Consider the following 17,591-nt stretch of genomic DNA (forward strand, 5'->3'; position numbering starts at 1 on the left):
GAGCTGTGATATGAGGTACTGATGAGCAGAACTCACAGAAAACATAGTGGACCAGTGGTTCTCAGATGGTGTGGCGAGACACACTGGTGTGCCTTGAGGCATATCTGGGTGTGCTTTGGGAATTTGTATGGCAGTGCAGCATTACTATAGCTGTGACTGAGGATACTATAAGAAGAATTAAAGGGGCTATTGTGTGGTGTGCTTGAACACAAAGAAGAAGAAGCACTGCTGGGTCTCTGTGGTTTCACATACAGCCTCCTTGGAAACTGTGGGCTTAATTTGTTTAGTTTATATGGTGAAGGAGTGTTTGCCTGAGTGAAAAAAATGTGTTTAATCCTAAAATTTAAAGTTTAAAAAAATTGAAAAACTGCAACTGTCCTTTAAAGAGCAATGCAAGTCACACTTTAGGTTTTACATGTGATTAAAAAGCTTTATTTTGCATGGCATTTTAAAAAGCAAATGCCTTATGTAAAAACGGCTCAATCTCAGCTGTGCCATGGGTGAAAAAAAGTTTAAAAACCACTCTAGTTGACCACTGGCAGGTCTGTGTGGGACATATTTGTTTTTATACAGTAATTATAATTAGCCAGTGTTTGAGTGCTTCTTCATAGGGTCTTGTGAATACTCGAGTACTGAAAGTACTAAAATCCCAACTGATATAAAGGCGAAAAGTGTCATCATAGCATCAGACTCAGTTGTTTCATTCTCCATTTTCACACTGTCCTTTTTAAAACATCACGCCGGGCCTCCTGAGACCCCCCACCTCCTTGTCTGACAGTGAAAGTCTCTTGCTGTGAGATGGATGTGTGATTTCAAGAGAAGGGACCTCTAGCAACAGTTCAAATGCATCAAAGTAAGCTCATCTGAAAAATAGACAAAAATAATTACAAAGAAGTGATGAAAAAAACATATCACTGGGCTGGTGGTTAAATATTTTTAGAATAGGTGTCTGTAATGGACCTGATTTCACAATCCCAGAGTCTTAACTACAGATATCATGAATTACATGAAGCTGAAAGTTTCTGTCTGATGAGGAAGTCTGGCCAAGCTGTTGTTTATTTTAAGCATACATTGCTTTTGTGTGATAACAGCACTATATGTACCTATATAAAGACAAAAATAAGTTACCAGAGCTGTTTTAGACACAGCTCTAGACTGCGAAACGAATTCCCTCCCACCATCTGCTGCGCTGAAGTGAGAGCTGCATCCCCACATACCATGTGTTTAAATCCAGCCGAGTGTGATAGTGGCTCCTTAATTTCCTGTCTCCTGTCAGCGCTCTCTCTGAAATATCTGTTCCATTTCTCACACGATCTCCTGCTGACAGAAGAAGGATACATGTTACTTAAGCAAAATGCAGCAGATTTAATGAGACAGAACTTGTGGGGTAACAGTTCAACAACATCATTTAGCTCGTGTGCTTGTGCAGAGAAATAAAAGGCTCTCTAAGCTTAGCAGATATTAGACAGAAGTGTGAAATCATGACATCGCAGCATGAAATCCCTCATAGTCTGGCTCTCTGCTGAGGAGACATGAACTACCACCAACACAGAGGGTTCATCTCAGTGTGCTGGCATGACGCTTGCTGATGAGCACAGCATTAATATCCTGGATTACAGTGCTTTTAGTTCTCTTGTTCATGGAAGTTTCACAGGATTTTCCTCCCAGCTGGGATCAAACTCCAGGAGGGAAAGGCTAAAAAAAGTTTTTTGCATTCATTTGGTACAAATTAGCTAAATTTAGAGGTACTGAATATTTCAAAAAGGCTTTTAAAGTCAGGATTTAGAGCTTGAATATTCTTTCTGCCCTCTGCTTTTTTCGGGGCAGGCCTGTTTAATGGAGGTGGCCTGGATCCTCAGTTTAAAGGATGAACGCTAAAGTAGGTGATATGTGACCTGGATACTTGGATGGCCATGGAAAAGCTCCTCAGGCAGGGCTGGAAAGCATCAAATAACAATCTAATATTGGTGTTTGATGGCGTAAAGATAGTCAAAACCTAAAGGGATGGGCATAAAAAGATGTTTTAATAACAGACATGCATCAGTGTATTTGGATTGTTTTAGGAGACGCTTTAATGATGCATCTTTGACTTCATGTTCAGGATAGGAAGCTTAAATGCTAAAAAGGTCTAGACGGCTGTGATCTAAGCTGTGTAAATCGTATAAATGTTAGGAATCTAGAAACTTTTATCATTTCAGCAAGTGAAAAGGCAAATAGATAAAAATTCTGATGAATAATGGATGATTTTTCAAGGTTAATCCACATACTTAATGCTTTACTGGCCAAGAATACTGACGCAACAAGGAATTTGACTCGGGTTAGCTTTGCTCTGTGTACAGGACTTTAACATCCATTAAAAAAATCACTAAAACTGGAAAAAAGTCTAAAAAAATAAATACGTTAAAGCTGTTGTTAGGTGTTTTTCTAGTATATAAAAGTCTGTGTGCATTTATAGTTTGGTTGCAAGATGTGCAAAGGATGCAAGAATGCTGACAAGACATGATCCTACTGTTTTTCAGACGCTAACGATAGCTTTCAACAACGCTGGAGCTTACATTACCATGCGATCTATTATAGTGAACAATTATATAACTGATTAGCTCTCTCTGGTGTATTGAGTGTCACAATTTACCCAAAATATGGTAAGGTAGGTAAAGATTAATGCCAACCATATTTTTTTGGATGGTGGACACTTAGCTTCTATAGTTAGTAATTAAAATATTACCAGACTCAGTAAAAAAAAAAAAATTCAGTTGATTTTTTTATTCAGGAAGCAGTGAGTATGAGAGGGAATTTCCTCATGGTTTCATAATTTTTGGCTGATGATAAGAATTAACCTTTATGTGCGATAAGGACATATAATGTTGTTTTTTTTTTTTTTTTTTTTTGCCAATATCCATGATGATATTTACACAATTCATTTCAGTCAATTATGATATTGATACAGATGTAGTTCGGACCTAAAACTTCAGTCCTTAGAACACACTTAAAGTTAAAGGAATGGAGATGAAGAACAAAAAAGGCTTCGGCTAACGTAGGTCTTTTGGTCCAGCTTACAACTTCACAAACTTATTTTACGTATGTCCAATATTTACTGCTGACACATTGGTTTTAAATATCTGTATTTGCTACACTGAAATCATGTTGATAATATCATGAACCTCTTATTTACAATAAAATGCAATGCCACACGTCCTTCTTTCTTCACTTGGGTCTTTGCCCCTAGAGAAAGAGTTCAAGTATCCTCGGGTCTTGTTTTTGAATGCATCACCAGGCTGACAGGCGGATTGCCACAGCATCGGCACTACTACAGACTGGACTTTTGGGGTGAAGAGGAAGCTGAGCAGGACAGCAAAAGCCCAGATTAGTGGATCTCAACTGGTGGGTCGGGACCAAAAAGTGGGTCACAGAGCAGTTTTAAGTGGGTCGCAACTAGGTGTCTGAAAAAAAAAATGTGGCAAAAGTCCTAAAGTCCTTAATGGACATGCATTGATACCTTTTATTTTACACTGTGAAACTAGGCCAATTTAAATGTTTGATCAATAGTTCAACTAATTTATCTCCTCCTCTTCTTGCAATAAAGGGCTATGTTTTCCATGATAATGAAGTAATTTCAAATTTATCTCCTCCTCTTCATGCAATAAAGGGCTATGTTTTCCATGATAATGAAGTAATTTCACAAATTCTCTGGAAAATTGGCAAAAATTGACACATAACGACTGGAAAAGAGGGTATAACATTTATTAGTTTAGTCCCTTTTCTTTTTTTATATCAGGTGTTTTGGTCCAATAATGCTCCAAACAGCAAAATATTCAATTAACTAGTCATGTGTTGTTGAAAATGTTTTGGAAACTTCGGTCGCAATCTGTAATAAGACGGACTGGTGAGTCCTGAGGCTGGACCGGTTGAGAATCACTGCTCTAGATTTACCGGTCAATCTTGGCTCTCACCTATGGCCCTGAGCTTAGGGTAATCACTGAAAGAATAAGATTGTGGGTTCAAGCAGTCGAATTGAGATTCCTCAAGAGGGTGTCTGGACTCAGCCTTAGAGATAGGGTGAGAAGTTCAGACATCCAGAGGGAACTAAGGGTCATTTCCATTCTTACCCCTTAGCCCTTATCTTAGCCCTTTCCCTTGGTTTCACATCAGGTGAAGGGGTGTCCCAGTTCTTTTTTGAATTGAGGGCTAGGGCCAAGGGCTACATAGCCCTTAAAACGAAGATTTTTCAGGACCACACTTGAAACCAAGGGGTATGATGAATTTCCCACCATGCACTTGCGAAATGGCACAACGGACTTCGAAGGAGGCGCATAAATGTTAACATTTTCAGCATTGATTACAGAAAATACAACAATTGTGTTTTCACATATATTCAATCTTTTTCTACTAGGGATGGGAGTTTATTGTATTTCAGTATGTACACGTGTAAACTAGGGCTATTAGCTGTATCAACATATGGAGAAGAACAACACGGAGATCCACAGTATGAACGAGATGGTCAAAGCTTTACTGTCACCTCCGATGACGCACTGTTTATTGGCAATGTGTGATGATGAACAGAAGTCAAGTGGCGTCTCATTTCTTAAGGGAAGGTTTTCACCCCTACCCTTTACCATTGAGGTAGATGGATTGGAAGAGTTCAGGGGTAGAAATGGGATTGGCCCTAAGAGTAGTAGTCTTTCACCTCAAAAGTAGCCAGTTAAAGTGGTTTGGTCACCTGATCAGGATGCCTCCTGGGCACCTCTCTTTGGAGTTCTTCCGGGCATGTCCAGCTCTGAGGAGACCTCTGGGAAGATCAAGAATGTGCTGGAGGATTAGATATTGTGTCTGGTCTGGGAACGCCTCAGGAACCCCAGAGAAGGAGTTGGAAAGTATAGCTGGGGAAGAGGATGTCTGGGTCAACTCGCTCAGCTGGCTACCACCACGACTCGGGCCTGGATAAGCACAAGAAGATAGATGGATGGGCGGATGGATGCATCTCTAATTGCTTCATGCATTGTTATACCGTATCCTATTGAATTATATCACAAATTATCAAATTGCATTCTATCATGTCATGTTGTAAAGCATTATTATGTTTTATTGAAGCACATTGCATTGCATAATGTCCTGTGTTGTTCCATTTGATATAGTATAATTTTGGGTTGTCTTGATTACAATTCTCCATTCCTATTAACAACCAAAACCAATCAAACCATGAGGAAAATTGCGCTCTTATTCGGATCAGCTCAACAATATTTTTAGAGAAAGTTATTTCAGCCTTGAATTATTTGTAATAACCCCACAAATTTAATCCTCCTTGACACAGAAAGGCCATCAGTATTCTGAGTACTCTTCTTTCATGCTGTCTTTGTTAAGTTAAATTATTTCCCATCAGTGACAATACTACAGCTTTTTAACTGAATATCTGCTCTGCTCCCCTAGCCTAAAGCCAGAGGAAAATGTCATCAGTGTGAATATGGCGAATAAACACGGGGTTTTGACTTGTATGAGCTGTGATAGTTGCCGGCTGCTGCTTTGCTCAGAGGTGTGGACGTGTTTTGCAGCAGCGGTCTCAAACATACATACATCATCATAAAAAACACCCGGGAAGGAGAGAGGGGGCATCCATATTCATCATCAGCAGAATGGAGTGGGGGATACAGGCCTCTTCTTTGTACTGGGAGGGAATGCCCCTGGTTTGTGTGAGTGTGTGTTGGCTGTGACGTTGATGCTAGGTCAGACTCATTTAGCCTCCCTGAGATGAGGAGTGAAGGTGAGGCTGACAGAGCGGGGATGGCTGTGTGTGTTGTATGGGCTTGGGATGGAGATGCTGTCACATCCCCACCCCCACTCACTCTCTCTCTCTCTAACACACACATGCACACACACTTTTTCCTCCGGAGCTAAAAATAGAACAAGAGAGAGCAGCTGGAATGGCAAGTGAGAAACACACACACCAAGTACATTGAGATGCACATTGATTCCCATTTCCCCCCCCTTCTTCTAATTCCATCTCTAGCTCCTCCCTCTTCACTTATTGAATCTACTCCTGGCCATTTCCTTAACAATGCTTCCTGCTGCGACTACTTTTTCTTATCTTTGATCCCCATGAATATCTGATACCGATAAGACCGGTTTTTGCCAGAGAAACAGAAAAAACTATTTAAATAATTGGAGAAAATGATGACTCTTTCGTTCAGCGCTAACCCCTCTATCCTCTCCCGCTTCTCTAAAAAAGCATAACAATTGCAATCCTTCGCTTCTCGTTTTTCTGCCTAGCATTATCATTTCTCCTGACTCCGTCCCCCCCATCTCCATCTCCATCCTTTTATTCAAATGAGAGAAACCTGTCTTCGTTGCCCCTTTTCCTTTGGATACCCTTCAGAGCAGTCCTTGTGGACAGCATACCCATTCACAGCTATAAATAACTCACTCTCTCTCTCCCTCCACACCTCCTCCCCAACTCCACCACCAACACACCCCACCCTCCTCTTGCTCATCCTCTAGCAGGCCCATTTGCTTCTGGGTTGGCTGTCTGGGGTTCTCCCCTCCTTTCTTTCTCTCTCTCCCCCTGCTGTCTCTGTGGACCTCGCTCCGCCTCGCCAGCTCCAGTTTATAACCCGACAAGCACGAATGTCTACTCTGCCAATCCCCTCCTCTGTTATAAGCCTCACGTTCATGAAATATGGCTTTGTGTCCAGACAGTGGATGATTTCACAGCAGGGATTAGGGATGGGGATTGGTAATTTTTTACTGATATTGATTCCCTTATTAATACTCTTTAATGCTCTGAGTCCTTGTCAATACCACTACCAATACTCGTTTAATTGGCTGTCTTTTATATTGCTAAGAAAACTAAATTCACCTTATTCAAGTTTTTCATCAAAATCAAAATTTATTTTCCTACCATTATATTTGAACAAACCATGATGACGTTTACTCTACCTTCACCTACAGATAAGCGAGATTGGATCACTTTGGAGTAAGCACCAAAATTACTGGTTGGTCACCAAGAAACCGGGACCCTAAAAGGAACAAAACATGAATAAACAAAGAGCCAGGATAAATTTAACATATCTACAAAGAACACTACTACAGGAGGACATGCATGCATACAGTTTAATTTACTCTATTTTCCCAATACAGCATGAAAAATTCAGAGATTTTTTTTTTTTTTTTGAGGGATTTCCTAATTATCTAAGGAAAGGCGGCTTTCTATCATCCAGGGAAAAGAAGACAAATACGTTTAAAGCTTGAGAAAACAACCATAACGTAATCTAAAAAATTACACTGATAAACTGTATGTCCACTTAGGGCTTCCATTTATCATACTTTCCCCTTCATGGGCTACTGGAAGAAGCCTCATGACCCACTTTTGGTTTCTGACCCACATGTTGAGAACCACTCGTCTAAACTGCAATGCAGACACCCGCCACTAGTTGCCACTGTAGCTCCAGTTAATGGCTACTGTCTTGCTGCTTTTTCCCCAATGTAAACAACAATGAACAAATAACAGCGTTAGCAGCTCATAGGAACAGCAGGGTTTAGTTTTATTTTGATCTAGAAAATAGGGATAATTTTCTAAGTACACTGGGTCAGATTATACTTGTACATAACCAAAGCATTGAGTGATGACAATCAGAACATGAATGTAAATGTTAACTTGCAATTAGGATTGACATTCACATTCACATTCTGTAAAATAAAAACACTTCCAGCGCCACTGGACTCAACGTCTAATATTTTTAGACTCGAAGCATTTTGTTACAGTATTAAATAAAGTGCCTGTAGAGGCGCACGCTCTGCTCACTGTGCTTCCATGTGCACACAGGCAAATGCTTGTACAACGTGGGTTTTAAACACCTAGCAGTTATACTGTATACCCCCGTTAAATTTGGGAAAGGTTTGAAGGTACTAAAAAAATGAATACCACCCAATCCTACTTAATTTTGCATACCAACTTCATTGATACTCAGTATCAACCAGATACTTACAGTTCAAATCAACTTGGACTCAACAAGATGAATGGGTGCCACACTATGGACATGGTTTGGTTTGACTTTTTCAATGAGAGGAGGAGGTCTCTGAATTACAGGTATTCTGGTTTGTTGTTTGCACAAATCCATGTATGGAATTCAAAGTCTTAGAGCTGAGATATTGAAAAATTGTAAGAGAATGTCATGTATCAGCAGACTTGGGAGAATGTATCCAAGGATTGTGAAGATGTTTGTGGATTTTTGTGAGGCAGTGTTCTTCAGACGAGACAGCTTTTATGCAGACATTAATTCCACATGGAAAAGGGAGTCTTAACTAGAAAATCTGCGATGCTAACTACTGGCTTCCCCATAATCATAGAGGAACAGGCATCCATTTATAGAGGTATATAACATGAATCAGATGATGAGAGCGATTGATTGGTTAAGGAATCCAAAATTGTTGATGACTTGTCTTTTAAGATGTCAGAAACACAGGCTGCACTTTTGCTTGTTTAACTGGATTGTACATGTGTTTATCAAAACCCCTTTTTTAAATCATGCAGAGACCCCTAAGGGATACAGAATGAAAAAATGGAGAAAAAAGTTTCATGTGTTCAATAGAAACTGACCTGTGCGCACAAGAAATGTTGTTAGCATGGAGAGTATTGCATCATGATCCCAATATCCTGATGTATATCCTTATATTCTTACCCAGCAGGTCGATATATCCATTATAAAGCCTGAATAATCTGCTCCTACAGCATCATGGCCTCTAATTGAGCTCAGTGAGATAAGAGACCCAGACACACGGTAAAAAAATATGGCTTCAGCCTTTTTATGCAATAGTAAAATACTTTCCTTATTAGAAAAAAACCTGCAGGATAATTAAAGTGTCACACATGCAACATCCCAAATAAAGAATCAAGGGCAACGTCCAGATGCACTTGGACAGGACAGATTGAAGCATTTTACTATTTCTCATTCATTTTTTTCAACGAACCAATCTTTTATCTCATCTCCATTGCTCTGCCCTCACTGTAAAAATCTCACCTCTACTTCCCAGAATTAAAACTTGTTACAGCTGTGATAAAGCTGGTGACTAAAAGACAAATCAAACACCAGCTTCCCCAGTCGGAGGTCCCTGTGGAGCTCATAACTCACTTTTATGATGCGCAGCATTGAGTATAGAAACCTTAATGCATCTGATTCTAGGTCATTTTTTTAAGGTAACTGGCCCATTTTTCAAAATACTGAATGTAATACGGAAGATTTGATTTTGTGGTACATGACCAGCATTTAAAAGGGGACTTTTCTTTTGCTTTAGAGATTGACATCAAATATTTTGCTATGAACTGTACTCTTAAAAGGGGAGAAAACATGAAGCATACCAGTTGAAATAAAGACAAACATATTCAAGCGAACTTCAGCCTGGTTATAAAAGTCCTAGACGAAGTGGTGTCTTTCACTTCTGCACTGAAAAGGACAAAAATATCAGTCCTCTGTGGAGCTGCTTGTTATGTCCTGACTGCCTCTAACTGGATTTAAAGCCAGAACATCAGGCTAAGAAGGATTTCACACCATTGTGTGACTTGATCTCATGAGTGTTGAGAGCTGAGTCCTTAAAAGCCTGCATTCAGTTGTCGTTGCTCATGACTGCAAAACAACAAATCCAACATAATGACGGTTTACAACAAACCACATCACTGTGTTTCACTTGTTTATGTAAAAACTGAGGAACAGTGAAGCAGACCTAAAGCTGAGTGAATAATATTGTTGCCTGTTGAGATTATGACAAAATATCAGTGCAGTAAAAGCAGCATGCAATCATGTTTTGCACTGCTTTGATAAAATATTATTCATTATGTTAACTAATGTCACTTGAAAGAAAGGAAAATGAACCTGATGACAATATTTAGCAAAAACCAGGGACACATGAAGTGATTTCCAACACAAGGATTTTTGGTATTATTCTAAAAATAGAAAATAAGACAATGTCAATGCTACTGCATGTCTAAACTGGCTGCCAGTGACAACGGCAGCGTGATAATGCGAGACGACACCTACTGCTGCCTTACATCTTATTTGTTCCCAAATTATATAAACAGCTATTACTCATTTAGAATCACTCAATGCATTACTTTATATTATATTCCTGTATTTTGTGACCTGGATTTAATTTTGAGAGCAGCATATTTTTAACATTAGTCAAAGCTGCATTTGAATTAAAGACAGTTTGGGTGTAGTCTTGAATTTTGGCTCATCTCTCTTTTAAAGTGTCAAGTTTGGATTTTTAACCATCACCATCTATCTTCCTGAGAGCGATTATTACCCCCATCATCATAGGGATCGTTTCATTTAGGGCTTTTGGAGTTTTAAGAGACAGAACTGGCCATGTTGATAATGATAAGGAGGACTGGGCTGTTTGCAAACACTACCTGCATTATGTGTCAGACTGGGGTGGACAACTTGCAGCCCAGGGGCCACATGCCAGCCCTGTCCTCACTGACCGCAGCCCCTAAGTCCATTTCATCCACCCAAAAAGCTGTGATCTTTTTTGATGACTGGTATTTGTTCATCACACCAAATATAGTTAGCTAATAATTTTAGCAAAACTCTTTTCTTAAACATTGCAAAATGCATTTGAACTAAAAATAGAAATGTAACAGAAACATACTAAAAGCACCTCAGAAATATTCTCTTATTGCACCAAGAAAGTGGACACACTGGGCGTACTGTAGATGGGTCAAAAGAGGCCTTTTCTCTCATATAGAAAATATAAACATAATTTTGAAAATCAAAATCAAGTTTAAAATGACCATAAGATACAATACTTGCTTACCTCTTAAAATGTTTTTAAGTCCAAGAAGTAAATAAAAAAAAAAAACACTACCATAAAATTAGCTTACACATCACCTTTCCAACATTTATTTATCTGATGTGAACGGGTGTCATGGTTTGACAGGTGATGCACCATTAGACATTTTCTATGCTGTATTACATTACTAGGAAAGGGTTTATGAAGTCACAACATGATTTCAGCAGTTAAACATTAGAAAGGAAAATATAGGTAACTTTGCAGATGCCTGTTAAAATAAATGAATGCTGGTGGTGTGCTAATTGTCCTTAATGACAACATCGACACTTTATTGCGGCGTTTATGCAAATACAAAAGTTGGCATTTGCCCTTAATTCTTCTGTTTATGAAATAAAAAAGAAGGTTATACTGTGAGTCTCATGTTATGGTTGAATAAAAGAAAATTCAAAAATCAGGTCTTAAATTGGGCACTGTGCAGAGCACTAAAGTTTGGGAAAAGCTGGTTTAGCTCATTAAATTAAGCATTACTATTACATTTCAATTTTTAAAAAGTTATGTTGGTATAATGACCTCTGATGAAGTTATTATGGGTTTTTCATTCTTTTTGTTAAGCTAGAAGTTATTATAATTGGCAAATTTGGGATGCCGTATGATTTTAAACAATTTGGCCCTCTTACAGTGAGAATAAAATTAAGGTGGTCCTCTTGGTAACCAAAGTTGTCCCTGGTTTACACTGACCGTGTTAACAGGCAACTTGAGTTACTTAGTGCTAGAGACGCATTTTTGGAAAAAGTCACCAGTTAACACGGTAACACTTTCAACCGTAACACCAGACAACGTTAGCTTGATTTGCACTGCGACTACGTCCAAAACTCATGGTACTTTTGATATCAGTTAAAACAAATTTGAAGCAAGCAGAAAACTACATTTCAAAAACACGTACTTACCAAATAAAATGACAGCACAGCCGTCAGAATGTTTTTTAGTCCAACTAGATGCCAGACAAATATCTGTCATGTCCCTCTGGTAGAGAAGCCAATCTTTAAGTAGACTCTCTCTAAAGCTTTGCCTGCATTTTTTCAGAAAATAAGCACCAGGGTGTCGAGTTTAAGGCTTCAAAAGATTAACTGAGACCATAAACTCATCAGGAAAACGTTTCTTTAAGTAATAAATCAGTTAAACCCAATGTTGCTAAATGTCTTCTTTTGCAACCTGCACAATCGCCCCCTGCTGGCCATTCTAAAGATAAAAAAAATGCAGCTTTAAGATAAAGACATTTCCCACTTTACTTGTATATGCTGACAAGACTTAGTTAAATTATTTGGCATATTATGGATATTTTATTGCAAGTAAGACTCTTTAGAGAGCTTACTTACTGGATAATTTATCCTTTGATTTCGAATGGCAAAACAGAGGAAACATTCAAAAGAACAGTCTCTATTATGTTTTTTTTTCTTGTTGTTTGTTTTTTTAAATAATATTGTTAGAATTGTTGTTTACTCAGATTCACATACATTGCCATTATTTCAATAATTAGAGTTGTTAAAATATTTGACACATATACATCAATACACTGCATAAGCACTGTTGTATTCCTTGAAGCACCATTATGGGGAGCTAATGGCAAAGCACAGCCATTCCTGAATTTAAGACAAAATCTTCTGAGGCCAGCCAAAGTTCTCATTCAACCAAAACACAAGATATGAATATTAACCTTTGATTTATCATATTTTTATTCTGTAAACAAGGAATTTTAATGCAAATACTTCACTTTCAGAGACTTTAGCATTACTATGGAAGTGTTTGTGGGGCCACAAAGTACAATACACGAGTCACTGCTATTTGTTTTGTTTTTATCAGACATCTGCAAAGCCACCTAAATTTTGTGTTTTAATATTAATCTGTAAATGTGCTTTGTGGCCCAGCAAACTCTTCTCTAGCATTAGTGTCTCCAAGAACACTGAAAAAATTGCACAAAAATCAGGAAATGATTGACAGAGTACCACAGCTTAATCCAACAGCAATCAAACCATGACATGCACTTCCATACAGGACTTTGCAGAACTTTTAGGTATGTTTTGTCTGACAATTAAGGCTGCAGTAAGGCACTTAATGGCAATTAAGCCCAGTAAGGAGTGGATGTGGCAAGTAAGCCCAGTCTAGGGTACTGTCAGATAGATAGTAGAGTTACCCTGGTCATGCTGTGGAGGCCCAAAGGCACAGAAAAACGGTCTCTAGGTGTATCACTAGGGATGAAAAGACCAAGACAAAAGAGTTGCCGTCGAGCTTGACCTTGTCTGCCAATCAAAACTCATGCATGTCAACATATATCAAGCCGGATATATGGGGCCTCCATCCCCCCTTTTTTGTGGCACAACAGGCCATGTTTTGAATCCTTAATGGCCAACATGCCTAAAACTTATGCACATGGGTGTACATCAGACAAAATAAATAATAAAAAGGTGGCGTGAGGTCAAATTTCTGGCTGTTTTGTTTCTGAGTCTTGAAATAACTACATGTAATCAAGTATTCCATGATAATTTAAAACATGATTTTATTTGATTTAATTTCATTAGGCTATTTCTCTGATTTTTAGTTAAAGTAAAAGACCTTATGGGGCACATCTACATGACCTCTGCGGCCATTATTGGTCTATCACTTCTAAGTTAACCTGTGGTATCTATTCCACATTATTTCTCACTCTCTTCTCTTGATATTGTAGTGTAAACAATTCCATGTCCACTCAAAATAAAGGTAACAAGCCAGACATAGATTTTTAGAATACAAGTGTATCCAGGTGTGTCATGAGAGGTAAAAAGACCCAGACGAAAGAAATGCCATTGAGCCTGACCTTGACCTCCCCTTGATAAATCTTTGGCTCCTTAAATGCCTTAAACTTCTGCCTGTGACAGGAATAATCATAAAAAGATGAGTGTACTTAACTTGTTAAAGCTTGTCTCCTTTAACATATCTTTTTGTCTCTTCTCTCCAGACACCCCGTCCTGGTCATGGCTGCCACAGTTCTGCAACCTTCGAGACCTCCGTCGTCGAGCCCAGCTCAGACAGCTGGAAGACTCCAGCGGGAACATGGTCCACATCAAGCAGAAGCTCTACCACAACGGCCACCCCAGTCCCCGCCACCTTTGACTCTAAAACAGCAAAACAACAACAAAAAAACAAGACTCCCTTCCCTCAAACTCTTCCTATCTTCTCCAAAAAAAACCTTAACCCCCTCTCAAACTGCCCCATGGCCAACTGTTGCCTCAGAGACCCTGGAAAACTGCCCTCCCACCGTTCATAACAAGGCCCCCTTAAGCCCCCATGACAGGACTTTCTTATGACTAAACCGGGCCCCTGTCAGCACTAAAAAATCCCAAAATGGAGCAAGATGATTATTTGTTTCCACTCAAATCTTGTCTTATGTCCACGTCCACTGTTGTGGGAGGAGGGGAGAAAAAAAACATTTTTAAGGGTGTTTTTTCTGTATAGAGACATTTTCTGTGTTCATTGTTAAACTTGGCATGCTCTTTTAGAACAGGGTAAGATGTGGGCAGCGTATGGAACGGGGCGGCAAGACGGGTGTCAGGATATTTTTTTTTTCTCTATGGGGTGGGAGTGGGACTTTGTTGGAGTGGGGAGGGGTGAATGAGACTGCTGGGTGGGTGGGTTTTTGTGATGGTTAGATTGCTGCTTCTGTAAATAGTTATAAATACGGGAAAAAGGGATTTAACAGTCTTTAAAAAGGGGGTGCGTGGGGGGATTTTTGTGTGAGTCGTTTATCAATAGAAACCTAATGATGGACTGTGTGCGTAAAGATTATAGGAATGAAACAGAAAGACGAGTTTGTTTGAAACCTGGATGTGAAACAATGTGATTTCTGCTAAAACACAGATTAATTAGCTTTGTTACTTAGTGAATTAACTGAATGTATTAATTTTTCCTGTAAATATGTGAGGGGGAGGGGAGCGCGTGGGGCTCCGGTCGGGGTTCTCTTTGCTATACTGTCACTCTTTAGTGGACACAGGAGGAGAAATAAATGCCAGCCAAGATGAGTCAGTTCAACACACAAACACGCACACAAACACCTCCACCTTCCTCACGCTGTGCTCTACAGCACAGTTCAATTTTCTTTATCCAATTCCCTCTCACTTATCAGGAGCAACCAGCCTATCAGCAGAGGGAACCCTCGCCCAGCCCTCCCCTCGTCCTCTCTGTCCAGACATTGCTGTTGTGAGGATGAAATGTCTGTTTTATTAAAAGTGCCATTGAAGCACAACAGTGACCTCTGATGTTTGATTGTGTCATTCCAATCATGTGAGCAAAGATGAGAGCACATTCTCATGGTGAGAGGTTATTTCAGAGCAGCAACAACAGGCAGATTATACAGAGAGGTCCTGCTGACAGCTCTGGCTCCCTTTATTATAATTCAAATAGAAATTTCATGAGCACTGACTAACAACACTTCTGAGATGACTAACAATGCCAATGACATCCTGACGCCACCGAGAGAAGCCCTCCAATGTTATTTACTGGAACAGTATGACTCGTTCCTGCGACACTGAAGGCATTTAGAAGACGCTGCACACCTTCACTGCAAAAATCAGATCCAGGCAGGTGCATTTGCCTAACTTCAAGTCACATATATCTTATTTTACTCTTTTTAAGTCACATTCCCCCGACAAGTCCTGCTAAAAATCTTCATTCAGGATGTCAAACATCAAAATAAGCACTGATTTCCTGTAATTTGTGATGTTATATGCCAGGGAGAATCAACTGGAGGCCTGGGGGCCGCATCAGGCCCCCTACATCTTCCCATCCGGTCCCCAGAACATTATCAAATTCAAAACGTGCAGAGGAAAAAATCTTTTTATTCTCCCTACAGCTATTAATACAACTCCAAAATAACTGAGATTGAAACAAGATAATCAGGAATGGCTTTGTGTCATCCATTTTTTCAGAAATTCACCTGTCAGCCTTTATTAGCAAATAAAACGCATGTTAACCCTTTATGACCTACCATAGAACAAGTCCACCAGAGCATATCTTTACATTTTTACATGTTGTAGTGCCAGTTTTTGGAGTATTTGAATTGGCTATACACCAATACAACCTTTAGAACCCAAATTTTAATTATAGGTATGTGATAAGCCCATAGTAACAAATTAAATTGCTCAAAGTTGGAAAAAACCTACAAGAAAAATGAAAAGGTTTTTTTTTACACATCTTCCTAAATACAGAGATGTCATAGCTGTATCCCTCACAATTGTGATTGTAAAAAAGTTGCACAAGATCATTTCAAACCACAAAAGGAGGATTTTGAGTATGTTCATAACTTCATTTTTGAAATACACATCTTTATAAACTGTGGCAAAAATAAAAATAAAATGAAATTGTGCTCAATTTGCAACAAAGGCAACATCTTTTTAAAAATTAAACTATTTAAAGTAATGCAATCAAATCTCAAGGTGTGCCAAATACTTTTGAGCATATATGTTTTTGCAGAAGACCATGTTGAAACAAAAACAAGTGCGACTTGTAACCTGCAAGAAAACAACACAATTGTAGTCCAGATTATATTATATTGTTTTTTGGTTGTGTACACTTTGTTCTATATTTAAGAAAAAGAAGGAAGGATATTTCTTGAAGGAATGTACTCTGGAACACATTGAATGTTTGATATGTTAGTGTTATTCCTCTGGTTTTATATGCAAAAAGAATTATTGCTCTATCTCATTTGGTTACAATTCTACCCACAGTTTAAAATAGATATGGAAATGGGAGCGCCGGCGATCCCTTAGGTTGTAAAGGTTTAGACACGTATTTATCAGTCCATTTTTTCTTGATAAAAATAATCAAATGATAAAATACAAAATTTATTTCATCTGAAAAGAGGAATTTGGACTACTGAGCAACAGTTCACTCATTTTAGTCTTTAACCTTGGTGAGACACCTCTGAAGTTGTCTCTGATTCAAGGGTGACTTTACATAAGAAATGCGACAGTTGTAGTTCATGTCCTGAATCAGCCTGTGCATGGTGGCTCTTGAAGCACTGACTCCAGCTGCAGTCCACTCCTTGTGAAGACCCCCAAATTCTTGAATAAGCTTCCTTTCACAATCCTGCAGTTATCCCTGTTGCTTGAGTTGCCGGGTTTTTTTACCACTTTTTTCCTTCCATTCAACTTAAAAAAAATTTACATCCATACCCATTTCAGTTCCGCTGCAATAAAAAACAAGTCAGCAATGCATGAAAACTCTTGCAAACTGTTTATACTTGTGCGGAAAGCTGCCAATGTTTTTGTGCAATTTAGAGTGGGTGCAGGAGCTTCTTGCAATATTGATTGCAAGTATTATAAACTCATTGTTCTCCTATGCACTTGTCTTATGAAATAGATGTACTGTAAGTCTTTTTTTAAAGCGTATGTACTTTTTATACCACTAATCACTAAAAAAAGCATTTTGCATACCTTTTATTTTGTGGTATAGAGATGTATTAAAGCTATTAAGGTACTGATGGGCTAACAGTTATGCTATGCCCCTTATACAGAGGTTACTGCCCTGTAAGCTGGAAGCCCAGGTTCAAGTCACATCTATGGCTCCCTTTCACATCATTTCACTCTTTCATCCTGATTTCTAACTTTATCCATTGTCCTTTCAAATAATAAAATGTAAACACCCAAAAACAAATCTAAAATTGTGTTTCTTATTCTACACACGTAGGAAAACAGCTGTCTGTGAAACTCTTTTATGGCTAGAAGATGCAGATAAAACATGCCTGAACAACTGATGTAACACCTGTGATCACTGGAAAAGCTTGATTA

General features: G+C 38.8%; 1 protein-coding gene across 1 annotated transcript in view; it reads left to right on the forward strand.

The window, feature by feature from the left end:
* The window catches only part of tmem240a (transmembrane protein 240a), a 47,752-nt gene extending 33,417 nt beyond the window's left edge, over nucleotides 1-14,335 (forward strand). The window contains exon 4 of the mRNA XM_041800105.1: nucleotides 13,766-14,335. Within this exon, the coding sequence (XP_041656039.1) occupies nucleotides 13,766-13,920 (155 nt within the window). The 3' untranslated portion in view covers nucleotides 13,921-14,335. The remainder of the gene's footprint in view (nucleotides 1-13,765) is intronic.
* Nucleotides 14,336-17,591: the final 3,256 nt, after the last annotated feature.

This window comes from Cheilinus undulatus, linkage group 11 (assembly GCF_018320785.1).
Source record: "Cheilinus undulatus linkage group 11, ASM1832078v1, whole genome shotgun sequence".
In the NCBI taxonomy this organism is placed as follows: Eukaryota; Metazoa; Chordata; class Actinopteri; order Labriformes; family Labridae; genus Cheilinus; species Cheilinus undulatus.